At 43.6% G+C, this 16923-nt stretch overlaps 1 protein-coding gene across 1 annotated transcript in view; it reads right to left on the reverse strand.

Moving 5' to 3' along the window:
- Positions 1-4012: 4012 nt before the first annotated feature.
- The window catches only part of LOC121556048 (claudin-34), a 32750-nt gene continuing 19839 nt past the window's right edge, over positions 4013-16923 (reverse strand). Inside the window, exon 2 of the mRNA XM_041869905.1 lies at positions 4013-5401. Coding sequence (XP_041725839.1) covers positions 4552-5277 — 726 coding nt within the window. The 5' untranslated portion in view covers positions 5278-5401 and the 3' untranslated portion in view covers positions 4013-4551. The remainder of the gene's footprint in view (positions 5402-16923) is intronic.

Below are 16923 nucleotides of genomic sequence, written 5' to 3' on the forward strand. Positions count from 1 at the left end.
TGGATATATTATTTCTTTCTTCAAAATATATACCTATTTTTTTAGCATCATGAATTGTCACTTGTACGATTTCTCGTAAACCACGATAGATACATTGCTGGTTCTATTTTTCCTTACACCGTAGGTTTATGTACTTTGACATGCAGAGTGCCGCAGTGGTCTAAGGCACTGCATCTCAGTGCTAGAGGCGTCACTACAGACCCTGGTTAGATTCCAGGCTCTATCACAATCCGGCCGATGGAGAGTCCCATAGGGCGGTGCACTATTAGCCCAGCGTCGTCCGGGTTTGGCCAGGGTAGGCCGTCATTGTAAATAAGAATTTGTTCTTAACTGACTTGCCTAGTTAAATAAAGGTTAAATAAATACAAATTGAGCTGTATTACCGTTTTTGACCTTTAATTCCAGAAAATATGCATTGTCTTAAAGAGCGTTGAGGCCTCCACTCGATCTCGATGCTTCACAAAAAGTACAATTGGCCGCCCCTCGGCTCATCGAGTTTTGTACTTTTCTGAGAAAGTCTGTTCCATTTCTGAGAAACATTCATGTCCATTTCGTGATGTAGTGTCCATTTGCCATCGTGGATTTTTCCGGTACTGCAAAAAAATTAAACATATCTCGGAAACCAAGCATCCTGGAAACTTTATTTTGTGTCTTCCCAGAAGACCGGGCCCCGGCGCACGACCTGAGGATGTCGGCCTGAGGATGTCGGCCTATTTTTAGGGGACCTGCGACCTAAATGTCATAACTGGACAAGAACCTGACACCCTCAGCACACAGCGGGGCAAACACCTATCTGGAGGTGACAGCATTCCCTCCCCATATGCCCCCCTAAACACAACTAAGACAAAACAACCAACAAAAATGGATCACAACTCCTGCAGCTCTGTCGGACGCTGGGTCTGTACATAGTCAATGGTAGGCTTCGAGGGGACTTCTACGGTAGGTACACCTACAGCTCATCTCTTCTTAGTACTACTGTAGATTTCTTGGCTGTGCGAAGTTGCTGGATATTGGCGATAACTGGAACACGCTGTTGTACACGTCGATCCAGAGCATCCCAAACATGCTCAATGGGTGATATGTCTGGTGAGTATGCAGGCCATGGAAGAACTGGGACATGTTCAGCTTCCAGGAATTGTGTACAGATCCTTGCAACATAGGGCCGTGCATTATCATGTTGAAACATGAGGTGATGGCGGCAGATGAATGGCACAAAAGTGGGCCTCAGGATCTCATCACAGTACCATTCAAATTGAAATTGATAAAATGTGTTCGTTGTCCGTAGCTTATGCCTGCCCATACCATAGCCCCACCGCCACCATGGGGCATTCTGTTCACAACATTGACAACGTTGGAAAACCGCCCAGCCACACAACGCCATACACAATAAAAGGCACTCTAAAATGTGCAGTTTTGTCACACAACACAATGCCACAGGGTAAGGGTTAACCTAACCCTAACCACACAACACAATGCCACAGATGTCTCAAGTTTTGTCACACAACACAATGCCACAGATTTTTTACATTTACATTTTAGTCATTTAGCAGACACTCTTGTCCAGAGCGACTTACAGTTAGTGAGTGCATACATATTATATATATTTTTTCATACTGGCCCCCCGCGGGAATCAAACCCACAACCCTGGCGTTGCAAACACCATGCTCTACCAACATCCCTGCCTGCCATTCCCTCCCCTACCCTGGGCCAATTGTGCGCCGCCCCATGGGTCTCCCGGTCACGGCCGGCTACGACAGAGCCTGGATTCTAACCAGGATCTCTAGTGGCACAGCTAGCACTGCGATGCAGTGCCTTAGACCACTGCGCCACTCGGGAGACTACAGATGTCTCATGTTCTGTCACACAACACAATGCTACAGGTGTCTCAAGTTGTCTGCCATCTGCCCAGTACAGTTGAAACCAGGATTCATCCATGAAGAGCACACTTCTTCAGCGTGCCAGTGGCCATCGAAGGTGAGTATTTACCCACTGAAGTCAGTTACGATGCCAAACTGCTCTCATGTCAAGACCCTGGTGAGGACGACGAGCACGCAGATGAGCTTCCCTGAGACAGTTTCTGACAGTTTGTGCAGAAATTCTTTGGTTGTGTAAACCCACAGTTTCATCAGCTGTCCGGGTGGCTGGTCTCAGATGATCATGCAGGTGAAGAAGCCGGCTGTGGAGGTCCTGGGCTGGCGTGGTTACACGTGGTCTGTGGTTTTGAAGCTGGTTGGACGTACTGCCAAATTATTTTAAACAACGTTTTTCTCGGGCAACAGCTCTGGTGGACATTCCTGCAGTCAGCATGCCAATTGCACGATCCCTTAAAACATGAGACATCTGTGGCATTGTGTTGTGTGACAAAACTCCACATTTTAGGGCACTTTTATTGTCCCCAGCACAAGGTGCACCTGTGTAATGATCATGCTGCTTAATCAGCTTCTTGATATGCCACACCTGTCAGGTGGATGGATTATCTTGGCAAAAGAGAAATGCTCACTAACAGGGATGCAAACAAATGTGTGGCCAAAATCATAGAGAATTAAGCTTCTTGTGCGTATGGAACATTTCTGGGGTCTTTCATTTCAGCTCATGAAACATGGGAGCAACACTTTACATGGTTGCATTTATATTTTTGTTCAGTGTATATGGAGAGATCAAACACAATCACCTTCTTCCAATTTGAGTTACAACAATATAGTCGGGTAGAAGAATACAAATGGTTAAAAATGAATGAGTCTGTCCTGTAATAAATGTTTTAACCTGTCTTGTCGGGTAAAACCTTGGTATTACAGACACAACAATAAAGTCATCTTCAAGCAGCAATCTTGGTTTAAAGCGGCAACAAGCATTTGAAAGCTTTCTCCTTGCCACTGTCTCACTAAAAAGTTGAGGGATGGGGCTGGAGAAATGTAACCAGTGTCAAATTCATAGACAGCGCTACGGATATAAAGACTGACCATCCATGATATCTCTCTCTCTCTCTCTCTCTCTCTCTCTCTCTCTCTCTCTCTCTCTCTCTCTCTCTCTCTCTCTCTCTCTCAAAGCCTACCATTGACTATGTACACACCCAGCGTGCGACAGAGCTGCAGGAGTTGTGACCCGTTTTTGTTGGTTATGTTGTCGTAGTTGTGCCTAGGGGGGTATATGGGGGAGGGAATGCTGTCACCTCCAGGTAGGTGTTTGTCCCCCAGTGTGCTGAGGGTGTCAGGTTCTTGTCCAGTTCTGGCATTTAGGTCGCCACAGACTAGTACATGTCCCTGGGTCTGGAAATTATTGATTTCCCCCTCCAGGATGGAGAAGCTGTCATTGTTAAAGTATGGGGATTCTAGTGGGTAGATATATACAGTGGGGAGAACAAGTATTTGATACACTGCCGATTTTGCAGGTGTTCCTACTTACAAAGCATGTAGAGGTCTATAATTTTTATCATAGGTACACTTCAACTGTGAGAGACGGAATCTAAAACAAAAATCCAGAAAATCACATTGTATGATTTTTAAGTAATTAATACTGTAGAACATTAACTGTGATAGATACAGTAGAACATTAACTGTGCATCTATGAGCTCTCTGACCTTGTTCTGAGAGAGAGAGAGAGAGAGAGAGCCCTCCTTGGACAAAGTTTATTCAGAATGCCAAAAGGCAGCTCAAACTCCAGCTGAGAAATAAAATCTAATCTAATTAAAAAATTAATTTCCCTGGATTAACTCATTTTATAAGACGAAATCACATAACTCCCACTGAGTATTCCATTCTCAACAGATTACGGTTTGACTGCTGCAGTATAAAGGAGTATCGCTGTGTGTCTCAAGTGCCACCCTATTCCCTTCATAGTGCACTAGCTTTTACATAGAGCTCTGGTCAAAAGTAGTGCACTATATTGGGAATAGGGTGCCATAGGGAATAGGGACGCAGTCCCAGAGAGCTGGGTAAGAAGTGTTGGCACCACACTGAGAGGTACTGTAAAGTTAATTTCATTCACAGCAGGAGTAACATAGAGCAGGAAGTCATTTCAATATCAACATCTATTTATTATGAAAATAAGTGCAGGAACAATACAGTACATGCTGCGGTAATGCTACATGCTACATGCTACGGTAATGCTACATGCTACATGCTATGGTAATGCTACATGCTACCACAATCTTTTCACTTACAAGTTATTTTACACATGATAACATTCCAAGGATTTCATGAACTTTGTCCTGTTAATTGTATTTTATTATTAACCTTTATTTAACCGCAGAACCCATTGAGATCAGGGTCTCATTTCTAATGGTGCCCCGAGAACAACAGTTGAAGCAATGTGACCATATATACAATCAATCAAAACAAATTTTCATTAGTCACATTGATCAGAGCCCAAAATGTAGATCACTGCATTTTCGCACTTGTCAAAGCTGTTCTCTAAACTTCAGCAATTAGAGAGAAGGGGTTCTATGGTTCTGTGTTCCAGTGTTTTATAGTTACATTCTGATTCCCTTCTCCCAAAGTGTGTACTGAACAATGGCAGAAACTCTCCCCAGCTGCTGTTTGTCTGTCCTCAGCCCTAAAAGTCTTCCTCAGCCTGGAAGGCAGGGTTGTCTCTGGTCTCCTTGTCTCCATTCTCTAATATAGACATTTGTCTTATGGGCGGTCCATGTAGAGGGTCCTTGTCGTTCTTAGCCCTGATAGGATACCTGTAGCAGAGGAATAGGAGACCACTGAAGATAAGGAAGATCGAAGCACCGACCCCAATCCAGATAGCTCCGCCGACTTCCTGTCTGAGTGGGGCGGGAGGGAGGTGGAACTCTGGGGGGAACGCTACGGTCTGATTGGTCAGGACAGATTTCACATTCCAGACTAGAGGGACCAGGAAGCTGACCCCTGTAAGGACGTACAGCCCCCCGGCCCCTGAGAATATCAGTCTGATAAAGTCATGAGTCTTCTGACCAAAATAGATGTTCCTCACTGCGTACGCACCAAGGATGTTTCCCAAGAGTCCAGTGATCACTGCTACCATGGTGACCACCTGTGCCACGGAGATCTCCACGGGAACGTACAGGTCGGCAATGCCGATTGGCTGGCAGAACTCTGAGTCGGATAGGGTGTGGCTGTAGAAACACGCCCGCCACACGCCCACCCAGGCCACGCCAGAGGTTACCACGGAGACGTCCTCTACGTACCACAGCCTCCACTCGTTCTGGCCCGCAGTGGCCATGGTCAGGATCCAGCCTACACAGCCAACCACTAGGCCCAGGAACTGCCAGTGAACCGTGTGGGCCAAGTACACCATGAGGCTGTCAGAGGGTTGGTGATGTCAATGATCTGGGTTTAAGATGGACTCCTGACCTCCTGCTCACAGCTGGTCAACCCAAACACCACTGCAGAGTTCTGCAGGTTCTCTGGTCCCATGAAACCTAATGAGAGAAATGTATTAGATCCACATGTAGCGTACAGCATTATCCACAGTATATTCCCATAGTGGAGCGTACAGCATTATCCACAGTATATTCCCATAGTGGAGCGTACAGCATTATCCACAGTATATTCCCATAGTGGAGCGTACAGCATTATCCACAGTATATTCCCATAGTGGAGCGTACAGCATTATCCACAGTATATTCCCATAGTGGCCGATTCAGACTTAGGAAATGTGTCCTACACACTTCTCAGTAGTTGGTATTCTGACTTACCTTATGCAGGCGTGTAACACGCTCTGCAGGTGTGGCTGCCTTGCACACAATAAATATATTTCATTCAACCTATGAAAACGCTCCTATTTGCAGCCAACATTTTTTTAGTGGAGTTTTCATTCAATAAGGTTTTCAGTACATTTATCTTAAGCCATCCCTTTAAATACGGTGTACGTTTAATTAGAATTTTGTCAACATACTCACTACAATATATTGACAGAACTGGTTTAGAATATTAGGAATCAAAGAAAGAAAGCAATCTATTGTAAATGTATGCATATTTGTCTCCGTTTCCGCACCAATTGGTAGATTTAAAATAGATTGCTTGAGGATTATTTAGGGATAGGAAGATATTTATGAACCCTAAACTGATTTGGAGAGCCTTAATGCACAAAATATATTGATGAATAAAGAATACAGTGGTTTGATTCATCCTGAAAGTTGCCATATTCAAGTTCAATCCATTAAATATTGGAATGTGAGAAAAGCGTCCAATAGGGGTTGAACAGCAGTCCTATAAATCCACCCTAATCCTCACTGATCATGGAGCTGTATGGCAACGGTCCAGTCGAACCGTGTGCCAAGATCCAACATGCTAAGTGTGGTCTGAGTTCCATAAAGGATTCAAATAGGCTACATGTCCCAAATTATTGCACAACGTTAGCCTAATATGATCCACTAATGCTAGTGATCCTCAGGAACAACGTATACGGACGTGACAGAGGAAAGAAACGGAAATGGAATGGATTGGAATTATGTAAAACGTAGGTTACAAATTGAAGGAAACTAACACTCGAGTGACAGTTATAAATGTATGTGCATATTACTGATGGTGGCTACAATAGTGGCTAATGTTTAACATTATACAAATTGTAAAAAAAATTATAATAAAAGCCTGGGCTTATATTTAAAACATTATAGAGAGCATAAATCAAATTGGTAGGTTCAGGCCTATAGCTTTGGTAGGTTCAAGCCTATAGTTTGGGTCTCCAAAATTAATCCCCACAAATTATGAGGACATACAATTACAATTCTGAATAACAGCACAGCTATTTATAGCCTACTGTACTTCATTGTGGAAAAGGGACCACAATACATGTCATATAGATATGATTTTCAGTTTCCTTCCACATGACTGGTTTGACATTCGTCTCCAGTGATCATAAGGGAAAATCATCTAAAACAATTGCTATATTTGTATTTACAACTCCTTTCTGCAAATGGCTGACTAATTTACCTAGCTCTTATCAATTTATACATTACAGTGCATGAAGAATGGTGTTATTTCTATCGGGAATATTAGATTTGTAAGAGTAAATACTGCCATCTAATGGAGATAATTAATTAATGGATTAAGACAGGAAATGTAGAAAAATTGTTCGCTTGTGCACTCGACATTGAATATAATTGTTGTATTTAAGAACATTGTGAACACAAGTCATAACGAGACTACGGCTGATCATTCATGTAACACACTAAAGCCCTATCCGCATACGATTAGCCCATTAGCCCACTAGCACACACAATCAACAGCCGTGCTTCCTGCTCGCCTGTGCCGTAGCAGCCACCGAACTGCTCCCGGACTCACTTATTGCTGTTCACTGGACCTTATGATCACTCAGCTATACAGCTGATGCCTGATGGACTGTTCCTTTATACGGTATCCCATCCTGTTTCTCTGTTTAGCCTCAGCCCAAACTTTCGTCGCCATTACCAGCTGTTGTCTTAGCTCTCTCGAATAACACCTGTGATTGCTTTATGCCTCTCTCCCATGTCAATATGCCTTGCCTATTGCTGTTTCAGTTAGTTGTTATTGTACTATTTCACTGTAGAGCCCCCAGTCCCGCTCAACCTGCCTCAGATAGCTCCTTTGTCCCACCCCCCAAGTCCCTCTCAAACTGCCTCAAATAGTTCCTTTGTTCCACCCTCCATACACGCCGAGACCGGCTCAATCGGTGCCTCCAGTGATGCTATCTCTTTCATCATTACCCAACGCTTAGGTTTACCTCTGTAGCTCAGCTGGTAGAGCACGGCGCTTGTAACGCCAAGGTAGTGGGTTCGATCCCCGGGACCACCCATACACAAAAAAATGTATGCACGCATGACTGTAAGTCGCTTTGGATAAAAGCGTCTGCTAAATGGCATATTATTATTATTATTATTATTATTATTACCTCCACTGTACTCATATCCTTCCATATCCTTGTCTGTACATAATGCCCTCAATCTATTCTACAACGCCCGGAAATCTGCCCCTTTTATTCTCTGTACCCAATGCACTAGAAGACCAGTTCTTAAAGCCTTTAGCCGTATCCTTATTCTATTCCTCCTCTGTTCCTCTGGTGATGTAGAGGTTAACCCAGGCCCTTTAGCCCCCAGTATCACTCCTACTCCCCAGGCGCTATCATTTGTTGACTTCTGTAACCGTAAAAGCCTTGGTTTCTTGCATGTTAACATCAGAAGCCTCCTCCCTAAGTTTGAGTTATTCACTGCGTTAGCACACTTCGCCAACCCTGATGTTCTAGCAGTGTCTGAATCCTGACTTAGGAAGGCCACCAAAAATTCGGAAATGTCCATCCCCAACTATAACATTTTCCGTCTAGATAGAATTGCCAAAGGGGGCGGAGTTGTAATCTACTGTAGAGATAGCCTGCAGAGCTCTATCGTACTATCCAGGTCTGTGCCCAAACAGTTTGAGCTTCTACTTCTAAAAATCCACCTTTCCAGAAATAAGTCTCTCACTGTTGCCGCTTGCTACAGACCCCCCTCAGCCCCCAGCTGTGCCCTGGACACCATATGTGAATTGATTGCCCCCCATTTATCCTCAGAGTTCGTACTTCTTGGTGACCTAAACTGGTATATGCTTAACACCCTGGCCGTCCTACAATCTAAACTAGATGCCCTCAATCTCACACAATTTATCAAGGAACCTACCAGGTACAACCCTAAATCTGTAAACATGGGCACCCTCATAGATATCATCCTGACTAATTTACCCTCTAAATACACCTCCACTGTCTTCAACCAGGATCTCAGCGATCACTGCCTCATTGCTTGCGTCTGTAATGGGTCCGCGGTCAAACGACCACCCCTCATCACTGTCAAACACTCCCTAAAACACTTTAGCGAGCAGGCCTTTTTAATTGACCTGGCCCGGGTATCCTGGATGGATATTGACCTCATTCCGTCAGTAGAGGATACCTGGTTGTTCTTTAAAAGTGCTTTCCTCTTCCTCATAAATAAGCATGCGCCATTCAAAAAATTCAGAACAGATATTGCCCTTGGTTCACCCCAGACTTGACTGCCCTTGACCAGCACAAAAACATCCTGTGGCGTACTGCATTAGCATCGAACAGCCCCCGCGATATGCAACTTTTCAGGGAAGGCAGGAACCAATATACACAATCAGTTAGGAAAGCAAAGGCTAGCTTTTTCAAACAGAAATTTGCATCCTGTAGCACTAACTCCAAAAAGCTTTGGGACACTGTAAAGTCCATGGAGAATAAGAGCACCTTCTCCCAGCTGCCCACTGAACTGAGGTTAGGAAACACTGTCGAGAATTTCAACAAGCATTTTGCTACGGCTGGCCATGCTTTCCAGCTGGCTACCCCTACCCCGGCCACCAGCTCTGCACCCTCCGCTGCAACTTGCCCATGCCCCCCACTTCTCCTTCACCCAAATTCAGACAGCTGATGTTCTGAAAGAGCTGCAAAATCTGGACCCCTACAAATCAGCTGGGCTAGACAATCTGGACCCTTTCTTTCTAAAATTAGCTGCCGAAATTGTCGCAACCCCCATTACTAGCCTGTTCAACCTCTCTTTCGTATCGTCTGAGATCCCCAGAGATTGGAAAGCTGCCGCGGTCATCCTCTTCTTCAACGGGGGTGACACTCTAGATCCAAACTTTTACAGACCTATATCCATCCTGCCCTGCCTTTCGAAAGTTTTTGAAAGCAAAGTTAACAAACAGATCACCGACCATTTCGAATCCCACCGTACCTTCTCCGCTATGCAATCTGGTTTCCGAGCTGGTCATGGGTGCACCTCAGCCACGCTCAAGGTCCTAAACGATATTATAACCGCGATCGATAAAAGACAGTACTGCGCAGCCGTCTTCATCAACCTGGCCAAGTCTTTCGACTCTGTCAACCACCGCATTCTTATTGGCAGACTAAATAGCCTTGGTTTCTCAAATGACTGCCTCGCCTGATTCACCAACTACTTCTCAGATAGAGTTCAATGTGTCAAATCGGAGGGCCTGTTGTCTGGACCTCTGGCAGTCTGTATGGGGGTGCCACAGGGTTCAATTCTCGGGCCGACTCTATTCTCTGTGTATATCAATGATGTCGCTCTTGCTGCTGGTGACTCTCAGATCCACCTCTACACAGACGACACCATTTTGTATACATCTGACCCTTCATTGGACACTGTGCTAACAAACCTCCAAACGAGCTTCAATGCCATGCAACACTCCTTCTGTAGCCTCCAACTGCTCTTAAACGCTAGTAAAACGAAATGCATGCTCTTCAATCGAACGCTGCTTGCACCCGCCCACCCGATTAGAATCACTACTCTCGGCGGGTCTGACTTAGAATATGTGGACAACTTCAAATACCTAGGTGTCTGGTTAGACCGTAAACTCTCCTTCCAGACTCACATTAAGCATCTCCAATCCAAAGTTAAATCTAGAATCGGCTTCCTATTTCGCAACAAAGCCTCCTTCACTCATGCTGCCAACATGCCCTCATAAAACTGACTATCCTACCGATCCTTGACTTTGGCGATGTCATTTACAAAATAGCCTCCAACACTCTACTCAGCAAATTGGATGTAGTCTATCACAGTGCCATCCGTTTTGTCACCAAAGCCCCATATACTACCCACCATTGTGACCTGTACGCTCTCGTTGGCTGGCCCTCACTACATATTCCTCGCCAAACCCACTGGCTCCAGGTCATCTATAAATCACTGCTAGGCAAATCCCCGCCTTATCTTAGCTCATTGGTCACCATAGCAACACCCACCCGTAGTATGTGCTCCAGCAGGTATATCTCACTGGTCATCCCCAAAGCCAACACCTCCTTTGGCCGCCATTCCTTCCAGTTCTCTGCTGCCAATGACTGGAACGAACTGCAAAAATCTCTGAAGCTGGAGACTCTTATCTCCCTCACTAACTTTAAGCATCAGTTGTCAGAGCAGCTTACCGATCACTGCACCTGTACACAGCCCATCTGTAATTAGCCCACCCAACTACCTCATCCCCATATTGTTATTTATTTTGCTCATTTGCACCTCAGTATCTCTATTTGCACATCATCTTCTGCACATCTATCATTCCAGTGTCAACACTAAATTGTAATTATTTTGCACTATGGCCTATTTATTGCCTTACCTCCATAACTTACTACATTTGCACACACTGTATACAGTATATATTTTCTGTTGTGTTTTTGACTTTATGTTTTGTTTACCCCATATGTAACTCTGTGTTGTTGTTGTTTTTATCGCACTGCTTTGCTTTATCTTGGCCAGGTTGCAGTTGTAAATGAGAACTTGTTCTCAACTGGCCTACCTGTTTAAATAAAGGTGAAATAAAGGTGAAATAAATAAAAAAAATAGTTTTGCTGGGGGAGACAGGGCTATGTATTGAATCAGATGGCTCATTCATCACAAAACCCACTGATACTGCCAACTACTTTAATGATTTTTTTCATTGGCAAGATTAGCAAATTTAGGCATGACATGCCAGCAACAAACGCTGACATCGAAGTATATCTGACCAAATTATGAAAGACAAGCATTGTCATTTTGAATTCTGTAAAGTAAGTGTGGAAGAGGTGAAAATATTATTATTGTTGATCATCAATGACAAGCCACCGGGGTCTGACAACTTGGATGGAAAATTACTGAGGATAATAGCGGACGATATTGCCACTCCTTTTTGCCATATCTTCAATTTAAGCCTACTAGAAAGTGTGTGCCCTCAGGCCTGGAGAGAAGCAAAAGTTATTCCCCTACCTAAGAATAGTAAAGCCCCTTTTACTGGCCCAAATAGCCTGTTACCAACCCTTAGTAAACGTTTGGAAAAAATGGTGTTTGACCAGATAAAATGCTATTTCACAGTAAACAAATTGACAACAGACTTTCAGCACGCTTATAGGGAAGGACATTCAACAAGCACAGCACTTACACAAATTACTGATGATTGGCTGAGAGAAATGATGATAAAAAGATTGTGGGGGCTGTTTTGCTAACTTCAGTGTGGCGTTTGACATTATCGATCATAGACTGTTGCTGGAAAAACATATGTGTTATGGCTTTACACCCCCTGCTATATTTTGAATACAGAGTTACCAGTATAACAGAACACAGAGGGTGTTCTTTAATGGAAGCCTCTCCAACAAAATCCAGGTAGAATCAGGAATTCCCCAGGGCAGCTGTCTAGGCCCCTTACTTTTTCAATCTTTACTAACGACATGCCACTGGCTTTGAGTAAAGCCAGTGTGTCTATGTATGCGGATGACTCAACACTATACACGTCAGCTACCACAGCGACTGAAATGACAGCAACACTTAACAAAGAGCTGCAGTTAGTTTCAGAATGGGTGGCAAGGAAAAAGTTAGTCCAAAATATTTCAAAATCGAAAAGCATTGCATTTGGGACAAATCATTTACTAAACCCTAAACCTCAACTAAATCTTGAAATGAATAATGTGGACATTGAGCAAGTTGAGGAGACTAAATTGCTTGGAGTAAACCTGGATTGTAAACTGTCATGGTCAAAACATATTGATACAACAGTAGCTAGGATGGGGAGAAGTCTGTCTATAATAAAGCGCTGCTGTGCAATTTTAACAGCACTATCAACAAGGCAGGTCCTAAAGGCCCTAGTTTTGTCGCACCTGGACTACTGTTCAGTCATGTGGTCAGGTCCACAAAGAGGGACTTAGGAAAATTGCAATTGGCTCAGAACAGGGTTGCACGGCTGGCCCTTGGATGTACACAGAGAGCTAACATTAATAATATACATGTCAATCTCTCCTGGCTCAAAGTGGAGGAGAGAATGACTTCATCCCTACTTGTATTTGTGAGAGGTATTGACATGTTGAATGTTTGAACTACTGGCACTCGGACACCCATGCATACCCCACAAGACATACCACCAGAGGTCTATTCACAGTCCCCAAGTCAGGGGCAGACTATGGGAAGCGCACAGTACTACATAGAGCCATGACTACATGGAACTCTATTCCACATCAAGTAACTCATGCCAGCAGTAAAATTAGATTTAAAAAACCAAATAAAAATACACCTTATGGAACAGCGGGGACTGTGAAGCAACACAAACATAGACACATGCATACAAACACACAATAACATACAGTTGAAGTCAGAAGTTTACATACACTTAGGTTGGAGTCAATAAAACTTGTTTTCCAACCACTCCACACATTTCTTGTTAACAAACTATAGTTTTGGCAAGTCGGTTAGGACATCTACTTTGTACATGACACAAGTAATTTTTCCAACAATTGTTTAAAGACAGATTATTTCCCTTATAATTCAGTGTATCACAATTCCAGTGGGTCAGAAGTTTACATACACTAAGTTGACTGTGCCTTTAAACAGCTTGGAAAATTTCAGAAAATGATGTCATGGCTTTAGAAGATTCTGATAGGCTAATTGACATCTTTTGAGTCTATTGGAGGTGTACCTGTGGATGTATTTCAAGGCCTACCTTCAAACTCAGTCCCTCTTTGCTTGACATCATGGGAAAATCAAAAGAAATCAGCCAAGACCTCAGAAAAAAATATTGTAGACCTCCACAAGTCTGGTTCATCCTTGGGAGCAATTTCCAAACACCTGAAGGTACCACGTTCATCTGTACAAACAATAGTACGCAAGTATAAACACCATGGGACCACGCAGCCGTCATACCGCTCAGGAAGGAGACGCATTCGGTCTCCTAGAGATGAACGTACTTTGGTGCGAAAAGTACAAATCAATCCCAGAACAACAGCAAAGGACCTTGTGAAGATGCTGGGGGAAACAGGTACAAAAGTATCTATATCCACAGTAAAATTAGTCCTATATCGACATAACCTGAAAGGCCGCTCAGCAAGGAAGAAGCCACCGCTCTAAAACCGCCATAAAAAGCCAGACTACGGTTTGCAACTGCACATGGGGACAAAGATCGTACTTTTTGGAGAAATGTCCTCTGGTCTGATGAAACAAAAATATAACTGTTTGGCCATAATGACCATTGTTATGTTTGGAGGAAAAAGGGGTAGCTTGCAAGCCAAAGAACACCTTCCCAACCGTGAAGCACGGGGGTGGCAGCATCATGCTGTGTGGGTGTTTGCTGCAGGAGGGACTGGTGCACTTCACAAAATAGATGGCATCATGAGGAAGGAAAATTATGTGGATATATTGAAGCAACATCTCAAGACATCAGTCAGGAAGTTAAAGCTTGGTCGCAAATGGGTCTTCCAAATGGACAATGACCCCAAGGATACTTCCAAAGTTGTGGCAAAATGGCTTAAGGACAACAAAGTCAAGGTATTGGAGTGGCCATCACAAAGCCCTGACCTCAATCCTATAGAAAATTTGTGTGCAGAACTGAAAAAGCGTGTGCGAGCAAGGAGGCCTACAAACCTGACTCAGTTACACCAGCTCTGTCAGGAGGAATGGGCCAAAATTCACCCAACTTATTGTGGGAAGCTTGTGGAAGGCTACCCGAAATGTTTGACCCAAGTTAAACAATTTAAAGGCAATGCTACCAAATACTAATTGAGTGTATGTAAACTTCTGACCCACTGGGAATGTGATGAAAGAAATAAAAGCTGAAATAAATCATTCTCTCTACTATTATTCTGACCTTTCACATTCTTTAAATAAAGTGGGGGTCCTAACTGACCTAAGACAGGGAATTTTTACTGTGATTAAATGTCAGGGATTGTGAAAAACTGAGTTTAAATGTATTTGGCTAAGGTGTATGTAAACTTCCGACTTCAACTGTATGTACAGTATAGGCATGGCCTATATATGAAGGTCCCAGTAAAGGCATAGCACATATATGAAGGTCCCAGTAAAGGCATAGCCCATATATGAAGGTCCCAGTAAAGGCATAGCCCATATATGAAGGTCCTTCAACTGTATGTACAGTATAGGCATGGCCAGTAAAGGCATGGCCTATATATGAAGGTCCCAGTAAAGGCATGGCCCATATATGAAGGTCCCAGTAAAGGCATAGCCTATATATGAAGGTCCTTCAACTGTATGTACAGTAAAGGCATAGCCCATATATGAAGGTCCCAGTAAAGGCATCGCCCATATATGAAGGTCCCAGTAAAGGCATAGCCTATATATGAAGGTCCTTCAACTGTATGTACAGTATAGGCATGGCCAGTATAGGCATAGCCCATATATGAAGTTCCCAGTAAAGGCATGGCCCATATATGAAGGTCCCAGTAAAGGCATAGCCTATATATGAAGGTCCTTCAACTGATGTACAGTATAGGCATGGCCAGTATAGACATAGCCCATATATGAAGGTCCCAGTAAAGGCATAGCCTATATATGAAGGTCCCAGTAAAGGCATAGCCTATATATGAAGGTCCCAGTAAAGGCATAGCCTATATATGAAGGTCCCAGTAAAGGCATAGCCTATATAAGAAGGTCCCAGTAAAGGCATAGCCTATATATGAAGATCCCAGTAAAGATATGGCCTATATATGAAGGTCCCAGTAAAGGCATAGCCTATATATGAAGGTCCCAGTAAAGGCATGGCCTATATATGAAGGTCCCAGTAAAGGCATGGCCTATATATGAAGGTCCCAGTAAAGGCATGGCCTATATATGAAGGTCCCAGTAAAGGCATGGCCTATATATGAAGGTCCCAGTATAGGCATGGCCTATATATGAAGGTCCCAGTAAAGGCATAGCCTATATATGAAGGTCCCAGTATAGGCATGGCCTATATATGAAGGTCCCAGTAAAGGCATAGCCTATATATGAAGGTCCCAGTAAAGGCATGGCCTATATATGAAGGTCCCAGTAAAGGCATAGCCTATATATGAAGGTCCCAGTAAAGGCATAGCCTATATATGAAGGTCCCAGTATAGGCATGGCCTATATATGAAGGTCCCAGTAAAGGCATAGCCTATATATGAAGGTCCCAGTATAGGCATGGCCTATATATGAAGGTCCCAGTAAAGGCATAGCCTATATATGATGGTCCCAGTAAAGGCATGGCCTATATATGAAGGTCCCAGTAAAGGCATAGCCTATATATGAAGGTCCCAGTAAAGGCATAGCCTATATATGAAGGTCCCAGTATAGGCATGGCCTATATATGAAGGTCCCAGTAAAGGCATGGCCAGTATATGAAGGTCCCAGTAAAGGCATGGCCTATATATGAAGCTCCCAGTAAAGGCATGGCCTATATATGAAGGTCCCAGTATAGGCATGGCCTATATATGAAGGTCCTAGTAAAGGCATAGCCTATATAGGAAGGTCCTAGTAAAGGCATAGCCTATATATGAAGGTCCCAGTATAGGCATGGCCTATATATGAAGGTCCTAGTAAAGGGAAGGCCTATATATGAAGGTCCCAGTAAAGGCATAGCCTATATATGAAGGTCCCAGTAAAGGCATGGCCTATATATGAAGGTCCCAGTAAAGGCATAGCCTATATATGAAGGTCCCAGTAAAGGCATAGCCTATATATGAAGGTCCCAGTATAGGCATGGCCTATATATGAAGGTCCCAGTATAGGCATGGCCTATATATGAAGGTCCCAGTAAAGGCATAGCCTATATATGAAGGTCCCAGTATAGGCATGGCCTATATATGAAGGTCCCAGTAAAGGCATGGCCAGTATATGAAGGTCCCAGTAAAGGCATGGCCAGTATATGAAGGTCCCAGTAAAGGCATGGCCTATATATAAAGGTACCAGTAAAGGCATGGCCTATATATGAAGGTCCCAGTATAGGCATGGCCTATATATGAAGGTCCCAGTAAAGGCATAGCCTATATATGAAGGTCCCAGTAAAGGCATAGCCTATATATGAAGGTCCCAGTAAAGGCATGGCCAGTATATGAAAGTCCCAGTAAAGGCATGGCCAGTATATGAAGGTCCCAGTATAGGCATGGCCTATATATGAAGGTCCCAGTAAAGGCATAGCCTATATATGAAGGTCCCAGTAAAGGCATAGCCTATATATGAAGGTCCCAGTAAAGGCATGG

This window comes from Coregonus clupeaformis, unplaced genomic scaffold, assembly GCF_020615455.1.
Source record: "Coregonus clupeaformis isolate EN_2021a unplaced genomic scaffold, ASM2061545v1 scaf0182, whole genome shotgun sequence".
Taxonomy (NCBI): Eukaryota; Metazoa; Chordata; class Actinopteri; order Salmoniformes; family Salmonidae; genus Coregonus; species Coregonus clupeaformis.